This window comes from Haplochromis burtoni, unplaced genomic scaffold (assembly GCF_018398535.1).
Source record: "Haplochromis burtoni strain Fernald_Lab_line unplaced genomic scaffold, NCSU_Asbu1 Contig_25, whole genome shotgun sequence".
Classification (NCBI taxonomy): Eukaryota; Metazoa; Chordata; class Actinopteri; order Cichliformes; family Cichlidae; genus Haplochromis; species Haplochromis burtoni.
In genome coordinates, this window is record NW_024582386.1 from 2,732,610 (window position 1) to 2,748,761 (window position 16,152).

A 16,152-nucleotide genomic window follows, 5' to 3' on the forward strand; every position below is an offset into this window, starting at 1 on the left:
CCCCCCCCCCAAAAAAAAAAACAAAAAACAAAAAAAACAAATCAACTAATTAATTAAGTGTAAGTTTTCCATTTAATTTTGTTACATGAGTATAATTAAGGGATTCTGGTTCAATGAAATTTACTTAATTGGCATTCATTCAGTTTATACCAAGCAAATTATCCTTAATTGTTAATTATTTTAATAAAGAAACCTTTTATATATTTTAGTTGCATTTTACTCAACGTTACTACTTCATGTTCATTGAGTTTTTGGGGGGGTGGTTTGAGTGTACCGATCAACAAACACATTGTAACTCTGTTTGCACAGTTGATGCCAGGATTTGAATTAATTAGTTAAAAAGGCAGCAGCTGACCCACAGGTGCTCTGTGTGAAAAGCACAGCAAATAAGCCCCTAACAGGACTTCAGATCTCATGTTAGTACTAGATCTATAATAATATAATTCGATAATCTAAGCACTATGCAAGCATAGAGTGCTGTGCTCTGAAAATGCATTGTGCAAGACAGCAAATCTAATAATCTCATAATGTGATATTCACATCTTTGCGCACACTTTCTAATATTTGTCTGACTCCTAGATCTTATTGCAGTTACATTATTAAATCTGTATTACAAGATACTGGTGGTGCTGAGCTGTATAAGTTGGTATAGACTGAATAACACACACAGGTATACACATAGCATAAGTTGTGTTTTCGGCCATAGGAAGCAAAGCTCTGCCTCATTAAAATAAACAAACTAAAAACGGCTTTTCTCTGTGCAGATGGTCATAAAATAAGAGCATTTAAGTTATCCCAGTCTATTCCAAGTATATGTAGCTGATTTGTGCAGGTATGCTGGTCTGACTGTTCCTGTGTGTGTTTCTTTATTGGAAGGTCCCAGTAGTCAATAAAGTTCAAGGCTAAATAAAGGTTGTCTTCCAGCCTGCATGCTGTCTGCCATGTGGACTTGTTTGTTATCAAAGTGCGAGAGGTTGACGTCACAAACATTTCCTAATTTAAAGAGTTGTTACGACCAAGCTGACTGTGATTCTGATGCACTTAAATATTTGTAACATAGTCATAATCCAAACACAGATGGCTACCTGGATAAAGTTACTGTGCGAAACCTTCACCAGTCACTCTGTGTGGACGTATTAACAGCAACAGCAGCAGCACAGATACATCTTCTGAGCGTGCAGAGGAGAACTTCAGTTTTTGAGCCGCTGGATGTAAAAGGATGTTCAGCTGTGATCGTTTGTCTCTTTAAAAAAAATTGTGAAAATGCAAACTTCAGTGCTGAAGTGACTTCAAGGGACCATCAATCTAAAGAGGTTCTTTGATTCATTTCAAAAGGAAGAGAGGACGCTGTTTGCCACGTTTGTGATTTGCGAATTGTATCTTTCACCGGAGCTTTCATCCTAAGCCTCTCTCACTTTGAGTTTACTTCTAACAAATTTATTCCCTGCTGTGGAGATCGTGGCTGCAGTTACACACTAGTATTTCTCTAAATCAGACTGAAGACTTCGGGTCAGCTGTTTACATGGAAGGTAATTTATTAAGGTCTGGTGTTTATGTGGATATTGGAACTTAATCCGAGCAGTGTGATGTACTCAAAGGTTATGAATGTAAATTTTCCTCAATGGCTGCCTTACATCTCTGGAGCTCCCTGAAGAAGATGGATATCTGTTGCATGTAGTTACTGCTATTGTGTTAAAAACAGACTCTCTGCAGAGTCCCTTGCGGATAGAGTAGAAGTGTACGTCTCCACATATTTGTGGGGACAAGGACAGAAAGAACGCAAAGTGGGGCAAGTGTAGGAAGAATGCAGCCAGAAAGTCATGAGGTTTAATTGTTTACTCGTTGCAGCTTTTCTTCTAATCTGTTTACGAGGTCTTCTGCTCCACAGCAGGTTTCTGCCTCCCCTGAGCTCGCTTTGTGACGCTTGTATTCAATCCAGTTTTATTTATATAGTCACAACAAATCACAACAACAGTGGTCTCCAGGCAGGCACTGAACTAGCTCCTACCGTTACTAACAGCTGAAGTAGTTAACATTCATAACACTGAACAGCACGTTTTAAAGAGGTCACTGAATCTTCATTTTCAACAACACTTAAGTATTAAACAGTTTTTGAGATATGACTTCTTTGCCATTACTTCTGCTGTTGCAGGATGTGGTCAAAATCTTCCCAAGTTTGACATTTTAATACTATGACAACCCTATTCACACAGTTACATTTCCTCAGCTGGGGGGATATCTTTGCTGGTGCGATCGCCATAGCGATAATAGCTAATCATTACAAGGAAATCTGGCCAAGCATCAGTTAGCGATTAGCATTAGCCACACTAGCTTCTTTGTATATATACACCAGGCTGATTTTTCACAGCAACTTCTTTTATGTAATACTGAACTGCACAGGCAACCAAGTTGTTCTCTCAGTTAACGCTTTGGTGGATCATTTTAATACAGATGACCCCCAGTATTTGCTGGGGCTAAGGGCCACAACCAGCTGCAAATACCAAATACCAAACACTTGAGACCGCTCTAAAAATGCTTATAACTGCCTATTTAAATAGTTCAAACACCATATATACCATAAACTATCATCCTAAAACATTTGAAGGTCTTGGGATATTTTGTAGCCGCGCCCGTATCTGCTGATGCCATTTCCCCATGTTGAGAAACACACCTTCTTTTTTAATCATAAAAAATGTATTTTGTCGTGAAAATAAAATCAGTTAGTTCCACAGAAAATCCAGAAAAACCGCAAACAGGTGGGGGTCGACTGTAAAGATGATTTGATTGGCTAGCTCTTAACTTTCTCTGCACCATGTTCAAACTGAAGGTGAAGTGACAGGGTTGGAGCCTGACACGTGTTCGTGAATTCTCCCCACCAGCCGCTGTCCCTGGAGTGGGTCATGCTAAATTCCCTTTTGGAGTTCACCTCCCAACCTCACCAGGTATGTGAAAAAAAGGAAAAAAGACGACACTGCCGCCAGTTTATGCAAGCCTATCTGCTCACAGGACTATCAGAGGACAGCCACATTGACATCCTTTTTGGATTTTGAAAGCCACTGTGGGGAAAATACCATTTAATTAAGTAAATTTTCTTCACTAAAATCTGGACTTCATTCCATTGTACATGGAAAAAGACTTCTGTCTGTAATTTGCTTTCATAGATTAACAGTGTGCTTACATTTCTTCAGATATGAGTCATGTATGATTCATAACTTGTACAAATTCATATTAACGTCCTAAGACCCGAACTCTTCCATGGCGTGCATTTTTCATGTCTCTTTGATATTTGGGCATTTTGGGGCCCGATGAATGTAAAAACAAAGAATTGCCCGATTTTATTTTTTTTTATCTTATTTTTGTTTTTAAGAAAAATGAGAGCCACATATGAGGATATTTGTTTAAAAATTTGATAGAACAGCAGCAGTATAATGTCCTCGTAAGTGGACATCAGGCCCTTGTAGAGCAAAATTGAGTATTTTGGTCTAAATAACCCAACATGTGATGTCCACATATTTGGACACCAGGTCCAAGGAGGTTAACTGTTTTTGCCTAACCATGCCTTTATTGAAATATGCTGATGTGTAAAAACCTGTCATTAAGTGTACAGAGGCGACGTCAAAAGTCGACTTAACGGGGATAAAGAGTTAAAGGCTATATGTTAGGCCGGCCCCTAACACACTCACATGACCCTGTTTAAATGGGCTCTTCCCTGCTCTTACATGACACACAGCGACAGCTCGTGCACCCTCACTGGACCCCCTAACACAGACACACACACAGCTCAGCTTCATGCGACTGCATTGTCAGCATTCAGGGCTTTGTGTGGCACAATGGGTGCGCTTGTTTTCCTTAACACCACGAGCCCATGTGACGAAAGCTCGCTCTGAGAGAATAAGAGATAGAAAAAGAGACATCCAGACATTTGTTTGTGTCACAGTGGAGACTTTGGTGCTGACTGACTTGAGCTGGGTGCATGTGGACGTGTGCAGATGCACAGTGAGACCCCATAACCCCCGTATGTTCAGGTGTAGTCAGACGCATATAAGCTCACATTTTAACTGGGATGCTTTCGGTTCATTCATAAGACATTCGCATCTCCCAATAGTGCGAAGAAAAGGAGGCTGAGAGACCACAAGAGGTCATTTCACAGTAAGTTGGTCTCTGCCGTGTTGTGTTAATGTAAGAAACAGCAGGAAGATGCACTGAGCACACGCAAGCAGTGATAGGCTTTGTTATTTTGAGGGGAAAGTGTGGGGTGGGGGGGCAAGGGTGAAAGAAAGAAACTCCACACAGAAAAGTCACCACTCACTCAAACAAGACAGCCAGAAGGAGGAGAAAGAAACATGTAACAGCACATCCTGTTAAACAAAACAGATCAACCACAAGCTAAAAACAATGATAATAATAATAATTTAAAAAAAATCTTCTCCTCTGCAAAGTAGACACGCTTCCACAAAAAGGAAAAAGAACACCCCACAAAAACAACAATCAGTCCAGTTTTTCTTTTCTTTTACTTTTTTTATCACTAAAGTAAAGAAAGCACACGGTTTAGCTAACAACACCACTTCATGACGGCACACAAAGCTAAGTTCTATTTAAATAAAATGAAAAAGAAGTCCAAACGAAACCCACGTACATGCATCTGTAATCACCATTTTGAGAGCTTGTTTGTGTGCGTTTGAGTCTACAGGTAATTCCTTTTCTCTGATCAGAACTATTCCACAAACCAGCACAGTTAGCTTAACCGAGAGCGAGCCTGTCGAACCAGAGAAAGATAGATAACATTGAGTGAGGCTGTAAAGTTTCCATCACTGTCCACTCAGCACACTCACACAAGAATGTATTTACACTCACACGTATTTCTGCAAACAGTCGAACTTAGGAAAAGCAGTTTTGACTGGAGGTTTTTTTTTTTGGGTGGACAATCATTGGGGAAGAAAAGGTGTATTTATAGCTTACATTCCAACTCTGATGATTAGACATCATTTATTCAAGGAAATGAATACATGTCGACTTGTTAGTCCTTACCCATAAGGCCTTTGGATGAATGCTGGGTGAATCTGGGGAACACCGAAGGTAAAACCTGCAAGACAAAATAACTTCAAATACAGACAAAAACTGACTTCTAGCAACAACAACTTGAAATTATATTTAAGATTCAAACCCTGAGGTACAAACAAACATCCTACTGGCTGGTCTTACCTGGCTGCATCACCCGAGGCTTGGCACCCAGGTATGCCAGGTTGACGTTGGCCTTCCTGCCATCGATGATCGGGTTGGGGTCCTTGCAGGCCCGATCTGCGGCTGCACGGTCTGCCATCGTCACCTGAGAGGAGGATAAACGAAGAGCTGAGGATGTTTTTAAAGGCAGTTGGGGGTTCAATAATGATTGGAGCTTGTAAGAAAGAGGGAAACCACATGTTTCAAAGAAGTATAAGTGTGTGTGTGTGTGTGTGTGTGTGTGTGTGTGTGTGTGTGGGTATGTGTGTGTGCGCACAGAGGCCTCCTTCTGTGTGCGCCTGTGTGGCCATCACTGACAGTGGCAGGTATTTGACAGCACACACACATTTATCACCCTCGTGTGGATGTGATGAAACTTATCAGCAGTGAACGGTAGCCAGGCTGACCACCACAACCAAACCAAAGCCCTCAGTTCTCCTTTTACAGCCTTTAATTCTAATCAGAGGGATTCATGTGAGCTTGACCATAAACATTATTTGGGAGACAATAAAGTAAAGGTAAATAAAAAAAGAAAGATGATTTAGAAAGAGCAGTAAAGAGAGGATCTAAGCAAACGTGAAGTTAAACGTTGATCCCAGCACACAAACGTAAATATTTGATTAAATCAAGGGTAGATAAGAATAAAATTAGGTTACTTAAATAAAGGCTCAGGCTTGGCTTCCATAATTCTCTTTTTGGATAATTCTCTTACATGTATATGAAGGTCAGCTTAGTCAAACTATATGTATATATACAAATAAAGAGATTTATTATTGAATAACCGTGAGTAGATGGTTGCTCGTCTCCAAACCCCCCCTAAACAAACCAAAAACATTAAACACTTTGGTTCTCAGGTTTGATGACAAGTCTCAGCAAGACGGTGTAAACTACCCTAAGAGGAAGAAACTGTGACCGTTTCGAAAAACCTGCTCTACAATATCAAGACATAATCGAGAGTTTTCTTTCAGCCCACTGCAGCTGCCACTGTGTGAACAGCTCCTTAAAAAAATGCGTGTCGGGGCGCATACCAGCGCGCAACAAGTTGGTGGGTGCGAGATTGCAACAGAAGCCAGTGACAAATTTAAGCAGGAGCTGCTTATCAAAACATAAACAACCCGTGACCCACAGATATATCAATGCTAGTCATGGTGTTGTGCAAGACAGCAACAGAAGCGAGCCTTAACAGAAGAAACGTGGTGACACGAATTTCTGGAACGAATAGACGCATATAAACTCCTGTGGAAAGCTGTGGTGTTACTGAGTGATACTTACAAATCCATAACCTCTAGACTTGCCGGTCTGCCTGTCGGTAATGACCACTGCTTCTTCAATCTCACCAAAAACTTCAAAATATTTCCTGAGACTGGAATCCGTGGTGTGGTAGGGAAGACCCCCAACAAAGATCTTCGTATAGGTCGTGTCCTTTTGCGTGGTGTGCATCGTTAGTGCAAAAAAATACAATAAATAGAAACTATAAAAAAATATAGTAGTAGTGCAATGTCTCCTTATCGATAATACTTTGGATGACTAGAGAGATAGAGAAAGAGAGAGAGAGAAAGTGAGAGATCAGTTGGCTCTAAAGTTTTTCAGAGGAGAAAAGAAGACAAAAGAAGCCTGGAGGTAGATTTAAGTTCGACAGTAAGAGGGTAAAAATATGGAGCGGATTGTCCCAAAGATACCAGCAGGTGTTTCCAGCTCTTCTTGGTAACTCTGCCGTCTAACTAAATAGGTTTGGGACCCATTCCTAAATGCGTTGCCTCTAACTCCACCCACTTTTTAGTTCCTCCCACCAGCGTGCACAAACAGCTGGGAAGTGCGGCTCAGTGTGAAACATTGGAGCTCCTTCACCACAAAGATCCGCGTTTAATGAACCATCAGGGCCCAACAAAAACCGATTCTACTGATGATTAGTGATGTGCGATACCACTGATTTCCTTTCCGATCCGATACCAAGTAAAATTCAGGGTGGTATCAGCGATACTGATCCGATACCGATACTCTGTACAAAAACTTAATGTTTCATTGCATTTCATAATACAATATATAATTGTATTATGTAATTGTAATAATAACATAACCATAGTGCTTCATAATGATTAGAGGACATCAGACAACTTGTTTTTATTGCTTAATAATGCAGAATAATCATATAGAAAAAAAAAAAACTGATGTTGTGCGCTATTTGAGCATGTTGCCTGCCTGCAGCACTAAAGGACTCTGCGAGAGACGTCTGTCTCGCCCTAGCAGCACCTGTCCCTGTCCTCCTCTTCTGTTCGCCTCAACATAAGCTTATCATATTCTGTGATGTGATTTACTCCGAGGTGTTTGACGAGGTCAGTGGTGTTGCCACAACAACGTGTCCACACAGGACTCTGTTTGCGCTCAGCCATTGTTGTGAGTGTGAATGCCAGGGGCTGCGACACATTTATACAGCATATGACTATGAAAGGCGTAAGAGGAAGTAGTTCCTTCCAAATTAGACCATCCGAATTGTATAGTTTCTTTCCACTGCGTTCATTTTAATGGAAAAACTACAAATTTACCCCAGAGTACTAAAATATCGATATTATAATATGATAATCGATTCTAGAACATAAATTGCTGGTATCGGAAGAATCGATATTTCAGTATCGATCCACACACCACTGATGATATGTTTGGCACAAAAAGTACCTGTGACTCAGGAACAGCTCAAGTGAAAAATAATTCGGATGTTTGGGGGTTTTTTTCACCCTCCACAGTGTTTTAGTTCTCAGTTGAACTAATGTCAACTAATATGTGAGCTGAACTGATTAATTAGGAAGTGATCTCTCAGAAAAATAAAGTTATTTTAAGTACTTTGGACTCACAATGAACAAATAGCACTAACTTTAAACTCAAGTAAACCGTACTCACTTTCTACTGGCAATCTTTTAGTTTTGACAGTTTATTGCAAATACAGTTTTAGATATTTTACATTTATAGAATAAACTTTATTTATTTATTCACAAATAGAATGGGGAAAAGAGTTCAGCCCTTTTATAAACAGCAGATCAACACCTTTGAAAATCCTCTGAGAAGATTCACAGTCCAGCTTGAATGGCTGGGACTACAGATGTGAATTAGTAGTTTGGTATAATCTGGCGCTTGCATCTTATATTTTTGGTGTATTGCTGTTTAATGGCATGCCTGTCCCTGTTGAATAAATAAGTAAAGAAAGAAGTCATGCACAATACGTGAGGGGTATGTCTTTAGAGAGTCTTAATTGTGTTGCTTCTTGAGTGGAAAGGTCATTAGTCCAGCGTAAAAAGTTTGAAACAGAGGTGTCAGTGTCAGATGAGGCCATGCTGCTGCATCTCTCAATATCCTCCCGAACAGCCCAGAAGAGCTAATTCAACTCCGGTAATGTGAGAGTGAACTCTTCTATTAATCATTCATGGTGCCTCACTTCTGCGAGCTGGCCTACATACGTACATCTATCCTACAGTGAGCAGATACATTTACGGTGGGAGCATTACCAAGTGCTGTTCATTCCTATGTGGGAAGCCACCGATGACCAGTCTAAACTTTATGAAACACAGATCAGTAAAGATTACTAATTGCGTTTTTATTCACCTCCAACCAAAATCTGTCTTCTTCCAGCTAAAAGAATGACAAGAGCCAGTGTTGCTGTCACCTCCACCTGCAGGACGTCACATCACAATGAAATGCAACCTGATAAAGCGCCTTTCTGCCGTGTCTCCGTTCACTTGCTGTTTTATTAATGCAGCCACACGCCCTTAAAAGTCAGAATAAAGGGGGATTGATATCAGGTTTCTCAAGCTCAACAATGGGGATCCGGTTAGGTTGCATGCTCTTATTGTCTCTGCAGCATGCTGACTAGTCTGAATCCTCTAACAATATGCCGCCCCCCAATGAAAGCTTCATTTATTCTTTATCACCAGGAACCTTGAACCACTGCAAACATTAAGTCCACTTTGTAAATGCTGTTTCCATATTGGCTGTTTTTAGAGAAATTAAAACTTAAAATATCTGTCAATCATTTGCCAGTCAGGCAAAGGAAAGTTGAAGGTCAAAGGTCAAGGAAACAGCTGAATGGCCACAGCAGTCACACTTAGGTTTCAGCCCTAACCTCTCATTCAAAAATATGTTTTGATGTTCTGGTTTTTTTTGTGGTTAACCTCTAAAGCTTTTACATTTTATGGATTGTAATAAATGACTGATCACACACTTGTTTTTCACACACTCTCTGAACCATAAAAAACGAGAAAATGGGGATTTCCTACTTTGCCTTAAACACATCTTTTTACACCAAGCCCTTCCTCATATGTTGCCAAAAGCACTCATGGCTTGTCTTATAGAAGAGGTGCGCTAACTCTTCTATAAGACAAGCTGCAGCACACATTTAACCCACTGAAACAGTGCCACCTTATGTCCAACAGAACAGCTGCACAGAGTACAACCTTCACAGCAACGTGAGAGGATAACACAGCAATTTCTCTCAGTTATAGTGAAAAAAACAAACAAAGACCAAACAACCAAAAGCACTCACAAAAATCGATTTGGTCTTTTGGTATGAAGTGCATCAATTAATCTTTATTAAAGTGTTCAGTGAGGTAAAATGCGCTGAATTTAATGGAAAACCCTCATGTTCCAATGTGCTTTCATGTTTTTCTTCTGCAAACCTTCACAGCTTCAACATTAAGTTCAATCACACATTAAATATACATTGTACACATTGCTAATACATTTATTTTACAAGCTTAAACAACTCTCAACTGTGCAAAATGAATGTATTTTTGGCTTAGTTCCTCTTCCCGTACCCCCTTGTGCTGATTGATGGCTGATTTGTGCAATAGTTTAAAATACTTCTTCTTTGTCATCTGCATGTTGGAAGCTAGAATCACACTCCAGCTCCCCTGAGGCTGTGAACTCTTGCACCTGGGTCATCTCTTCTTCTTCTTCCTTTTCTCTACTCTCAACTTCCCTCTCTGCACCCTCTCCTCGGTGATCTCCTCCCTTCTCTCTCCTTTCTCTCTTCCCTGCCTTCTCCGCCTCTTCCTCGCACTCCCTTTTGCCATCTCCATCCTCTCTCACCCACTCTCCTCCCTCTGCAGCCTCACGCATCACCTGGCTGGGATGTGGTGCCGCTAGCGTCTCCACAGGGGTGATGGACGTGTCTTTGTCTTTCTCGGTGCGGGAGATGATGGCGGGGACACGGACACGTGCAGACTTGCTCCTTAAACGCATCTTGAGCTTATCTTCTTTTAACTGAAAGAGAGTGGAGAGTGCAAGATAATTTTTTTTAAAGAAAACTCTGGTAAAAAACAAAACAAAACAAACCAAAAGACATGACAGAGCTGAGGCGTTGGGGAAAATGGTCACGCAGACACGGCACCTTGCGTCTCTCTTCAGCCAGCCGGATCTTCTCTTCAAACTCTTCTCTGGTGTGTAGCTTCTGAGCTTTCTTCACCTTCAGAGACTCCAGTCTGGCAGGAGGCCTTTGCGGGGCACCTTCATTGTCGTCCAGCTGATGCATACAAACACAGAAAATGACAGAAAACACTTCATGCATCTTTTTAGACAGGCAACCTGTCTGTACCATGTCTCACGCCCTATGGCAGACGGGATAAGCTCCAGCCCCCAACCCCCCACACTTGTGACCCTGAATTTAATATGCAGAATGGAATGGACGGATAGTTTAGCTTATGAGTATGAGTTTATGGGCAAAGATGGAATCAGGCAGCGCATTTTGTGCTTGGTTCATGGTGTTCTTCCTTATTTTCTTTTTCTTTAGTAAAAGTTTGTTGAACTGCAGCATTATTATGGATGCCACAGATTCAGGGACAGTAGCAGTCAGGCTATTTCCCTTTGTCAGATGTGTTGAGAAAAAAATGCATCTTTTAGAATATGTACCCTGTTTATATCACTGTGCTTGTCTTTCTACTAAAAGTAAAGCTCCATTTGCAGTAAAGCTGTCAGATAACTGGCCTGTAAGGTCGTACCATGCTGTGCACACCAGGTACTCACCATGATGCTGTAAGCTTCTCCAACCCTGCTGCTCTTTTCTCTGTGCTGTTCCTTTGGGATGATGCCCTGATTCAGCAGTTCCTCCAGGATCTTGTGGGACTTCTGGCGTTCAGTTATTTCATTATCCCACAGAAGTACGTCTGGAAAAACAAACCAACAAAAAAACAAGAAATAAACAAACACATATTATACACTCAAGGACATCTTACAAGCAAATAAATAACAAAATCACAGTATAGATAAAATAACAGTTGAAGACATCATCGGAAAAAAAAGTCAATACATCACAGTATTAAAATATAACGGAATAGGCAAGCTTAAACAGATGTGTTTTAACAGTGGTTATAGAGAGAGGGAGAGAATCAGTGTTCCGAATGTGATTTGGGAGCGAGTTCCAAAGATGAGGAGCCACTCGGTTGCCAGCTCTAACGCCCATGGTCGTCAGGAGTGCAGAAGGTATAATGAGAATGACAGAGGATGAGGAGCTCAAAGAAAAGGATGGAGTGGTGATGTGCAAAAGATCAGGGAGACCTGGAGGTGAGAGATGGAGAGATAGAGAGACTTAAAGGGCTTAAAGGACCAGGGCTGTCTGTACTGTGAAGGTGCTGAAAACCAGATTCAATTTGCTCATAGAGATGACTGTTAGTAAGGTGACAGTAAGGTGATGGGTCTACACTCGATTTCTTAAGAGTTGGAATTATCACAGCTAGAGGTAAAAGAAAAAGGCAGAGATTAGGGAGAAATGGATAATGTCAGTTATTCAATGAGTGAGAGAGGAACAAAATAAACAGGATATAACTGCCTGAGTGGAAAGTGGGTCAAGGCAACAGGTAGAAGGTTAAGATTTACCAGCAAATCCAGATATTTTCTCAACAGTTGAGAGAGTGAAACTGGGAAAGAGGAAGGCAGATCACAGTGTGCAACATGTGGAATTATCTAGACCCAGCTGCTGATGGACATTGCTCTTCTTGGTATTGAAAAAAAGGCCATGGAAATCCTAATATTCCATTCACCAGACTTGATTAATGTTCCATACATATATTCCATAAATATTAGCTGTAGACATGGTACCCTTAAAGTGGCCCATTTGTTCCTGATACATAGTTTTATGAACAATAAGACCAGTCTTTGTATGAAAGCGTTCCAGACGACAACGTGTATTTTCAAGCTTGGGCAATTCTGAGGTGAACCAGGGAGCAGAGTGGATAAAGGAGACAGTCAAAGGAACAAAAATATCCATAACTCTGTGGAATCTATTACTGCAGTAAGATACCAGTTCAGGTATGGGAAGGTCAGATGCTATACAGTTCTGAGGAGTAACACCAGAACACTAGATAAGATCAAGAATATGGCCTTTAGTGTTAGTTGGAAAAGTAATAAATAGCTGTTTCTCTACAGCCTGATGAGTCAGACTACACACTCACTGTCCTGTGTAATTCTGTCCACTCACTTTCTCTGATGCTCTCTGATGTTAGAAGAGGGAGTGTTCGGGGCACTGCTCCAGGTATGTCACCAGGTATTTCTCTGTTCTCCATCACCACCCCGCTGTCTGCTGTGCCCTTTGACACAGCTGAGTCTCCACGACCGCTGACCTTACTTCCTGTGTCATCCTGACAGCACAGACACAGAAAATAAATGCAGAAAGGGGACATTATTAAATCCTGACATCATTCCTGTGGTATCACAGACATGAATTTGTCGTGGTAACATCTGTGTTAACGTATTATCAATTTGCCATATAGGTTTACTTCACAGTCTCAATCAGCTACATTTTACAAAAAAAAAAGTACACCGAAATACATATTCACCTTTTATTTTCTTATAGTGTACACTGGTACTGATTAAACTAACCCGGCAGCATAAAACACAACTACAGTTTGCTGCGCAAGTTCACAAGTCCAGTGTGAAATAAACCTACATAAAAAGTTGATTTCTTTGAGCCCCATATTGTATTTTTAAGGAATGCTTTTCAACTATGGTATAAACTATGAGGTTCATGTGAAATATAAATTCATTCATGAGATTTAGAGGGGAAACCACTTTTATCAAATCTGTTGCAACTGACATAACCAAAAATGTGTCTTTTCATTTGTCTCTTCTTTCTTTATTATAATCGTATAATAATAATAATAATAATAATGATATATATATGTATATATATAGATATATATGTGTATAAATAATCCCCATTTTTGAAAACAACAACAAAAGTTGCATTAAGAATTAATTAATGGGAAACTGCAATGAGACGAAACTGGATTCTTCTTCAGCTTTTAAGAGCAAGCCCAAACTTTTAGTCTTTATAAAAAGTAAGATATATTAACACTGATATTGCCAAACTTTTTTTTTTCTTTTTGCCTTGACACATCTGAAGCTGGTCTGATAGGACTTAACCATCATTACTCAGGTTCGTACCACAGAAGAAGAAGCATTGTGAAGGCACCTGCCCTTGTTGCCTTAACTTTATAGTTTATGTGAGAGAGTTGGGCTATACCAGTCTTTCAGCTTGCTGTTTTTCCAAAAAAAGGAACAAAATGTTTTTTTTCCCCTGCTAGAGAGAGGACTTCATAATAAATATCTATGTTCAAAAGGTCTATAAGGAAAATTTCACTTCCCTTACAACCCTCTATGAATTTTCTTTAAAAACTGTCACAAACAAACACCAGCTCTAGCGTCCTGTCCCCGGTTTTACTAGTGGGTGGTGGGACACCCAGCCTACCTCGTCTCCATTCACTGTCAGCGTTTGGACCGCGGTGATCGTGGAGCTCATGCATCCCATTTTCACCTTAAAGCAACGATGTGAAGTCAATCCTTGAAACTCATAAACCACCAGCTGTGTTTTGTTTTCTGGATTTCTTGTTGTTGTCTATGTGTTATCGACTGTTGTAGATTTGCATTCCTTCACTCAGACACTGCAGTCTCCATGGGTCCCGTGCGTTGCTAGGGGCCGTTGCTACAATAAATCTGACCTGGTCAAAGAGGTGATACTGCAAAGTCTACGTACAATGATCAAATTCGTTCATTTCTGATCAAATTTGTGCTTGCATCGTCCTTAAATGAACTCGTATGACAAATTTGTTGTCGGACTTGTGTTTGGGAGTAGAGTCGACAACAAAAGTATAATAGTGCCAGAAATCACTAGACGTGCATGTTACCAGATTACCACAAACAGAGGGGCTTGCTAAATAATTCAGCCAGGAGTCAGTGTGCCAAAAATAATTATATAAAACATGACCCTGACACATAAAACACAACACACTGTTCCGCTTACCATTAATGTTTACTCAGATACCAAGTTTCAGTGCGTGTGACCTTCGTTTCCTAAAACAACAACAACATGAAAATAAAATGAATATAAAACGAACGGACAGTGACAAATATCAACAAATAAAATACGCTTTTAATAAGCAAGATTAAAATAACAGTTCTTCTTTCTTGGGGAGAAGGTAACATGCAACTTTCTGTTTTTTTTTCCAGTTCTGAACAAAAACCACAAAATACATCAACGCAGTTGCCTAAGTATGGGCTTAATGAGGGTTATATAATATTGGACAGGTAATCTGATATCCTCCTGAAAAGCGAGGGGGAAAAGCATCTTTCAGTTTAACTACTACGTCTGCTGATATAACGGATAGGCTTGGTCAATTGTGGTACAATAGCCATTTGTATAAGAGGTAACATATGCATGCAAATAATGTCACCATGAATCAGAGACATTTAAAACAATTCAAATTATTATTGGATGTCTCTTTGATTTAAAAAAAAATAAAAAATAAATTACTATATATATATATATATATATATATATATATATATATATATATATATATATATATATATATATATATATATATATATATATATATATATATATATATATATATATATACATATTTTCATGAATACCTTAAATGCTCGAGTCCAATTTGTGCAGGAATAGAACTCTATTGTGCAAAAATATCAAAACTAATGTGGTCTGACTTTGTTTTGATCATGAAAAAATTTCAAAGACGTTTAATCTAAACAAAAAAATAAATAAATAAATAAATAAATAAATAAATAAATAAATAAATAAATAAATAGAAAATTCAGACAAGTCAACATCAGTTTGCTCAGAAGCTAAATGAAACGCCACTTGGTAAAGACCACAGGTGGCAGTAGAGTCTAATGCACTCTACCTAACTGTGGAGAGCTGGAGCTGCCCGTCTCTTTTTGAAGTCTGGCCTTGTTTGTGAGGACCACAGTGGTATGGTGGTCAGACAGAAAAGACTGGAACTCCTGCTCCACCTCCATGATGTGAGAATCTTTGTCCAATTTGTGTTCCAGAATTATCAGCTGTTTAGGAGCTCCAGGTCCCGACTATAAAGGGTGGCAGCATAGAAATGAGTGATTGCTACAGCTACCGCTGGTCATTTCAGATCTAAATGAGGAAACTTGGTGACAGTATACTGTCACCAAGGAAAAACTCCCTTTTAACATGAAGAAACCTCTGACAGAACAAGACTCAGGGAGGGGTAGGCAGCCAGGCAGTGTAGTTCAGACAGGCCATGAAGTCAGGCTCAACTGCAGATCAGCTTCCTGTATCCAACAGGTGAGAATAATATAGGCAGTGCTATTTAAGTTGCTATTTTAGCCTGCCACTGTAGATGCACATCTGCAAACTCCTCTCCACATCCTGTCTCTCATTTAATCTGTTATATTCTGTGCCGGGTTCTGCTGATGTTTTTTTTTTTTTCAATTAAATGTTATTTATATAGCACCAAATCACAACAACGGTTTCCTCAAGGTGCTTAATATCGTAAGATAAAGACCTTTCAATAATATAAAGCTCCAATAATATACGACCCCGATGAGCAAGCTCTTTAGCAACAATGGGAAGGAAAAACTCCCTTTCATCAAGAAGAACCTTGTGGCAGAACCAGG

At 39.8% G+C, this 16,152-nt stretch overlaps 2 protein-coding genes across 2 annotated transcripts in view; both read right to left on the bottom strand.

Annotated features, from left to right (window-relative positions):
- rbm24a (RNA binding motif protein 24a) overlaps positions 1 to 6,957 on the bottom strand; it is an 11,824-nt gene extending 4,867 nt beyond the window's left edge. The window contains exons 1-3 of the mRNA XM_005917449.2: positions 6,493 to 6,957; positions 5,203 to 5,326; positions 5,029 to 5,083 (exon numbers count right to left, since the gene is read on the bottom strand). Coding sequence (XP_005917511.1) covers positions 5,029 to 5,083; positions 5,203 to 5,326; positions 6,493 to 6,660 — 347 coding nt within the window. The 5' untranslated portion in view covers positions 6,661 to 6,957. The remainder of the gene's footprint in view (positions 1 to 5,028; positions 5,084 to 5,202; positions 5,327 to 6,492) is intronic.
- Positions 6,958 to 9,775: 2,818 nt separating this feature from the next.
- On the bottom strand, positions 9,776 to 14,182 carry stmnd1 (stathmin domain containing 1). Its single transcript, XM_005917448.3, has 5 exons — positions 13,949 to 14,182; positions 12,680 to 12,839; positions 11,230 to 11,369; positions 10,598 to 10,729; positions 9,776 to 10,470 (listed from the first exon to the last, which is right to left on the bottom strand). The coding sequence occupies exons 1-5, from the start codon at positions 14,006 to 14,008 to the stop codon at positions 10,060 to 10,062; spliced, it is 903 nt and encodes a 300-aa protein (XP_005917510.1). The 5' UTR covers positions 14,009 to 14,182; the 3' UTR covers positions 9,776 to 10,059.
- Positions 14,183 to 16,152: the final 1,970 nt, after the last annotated feature.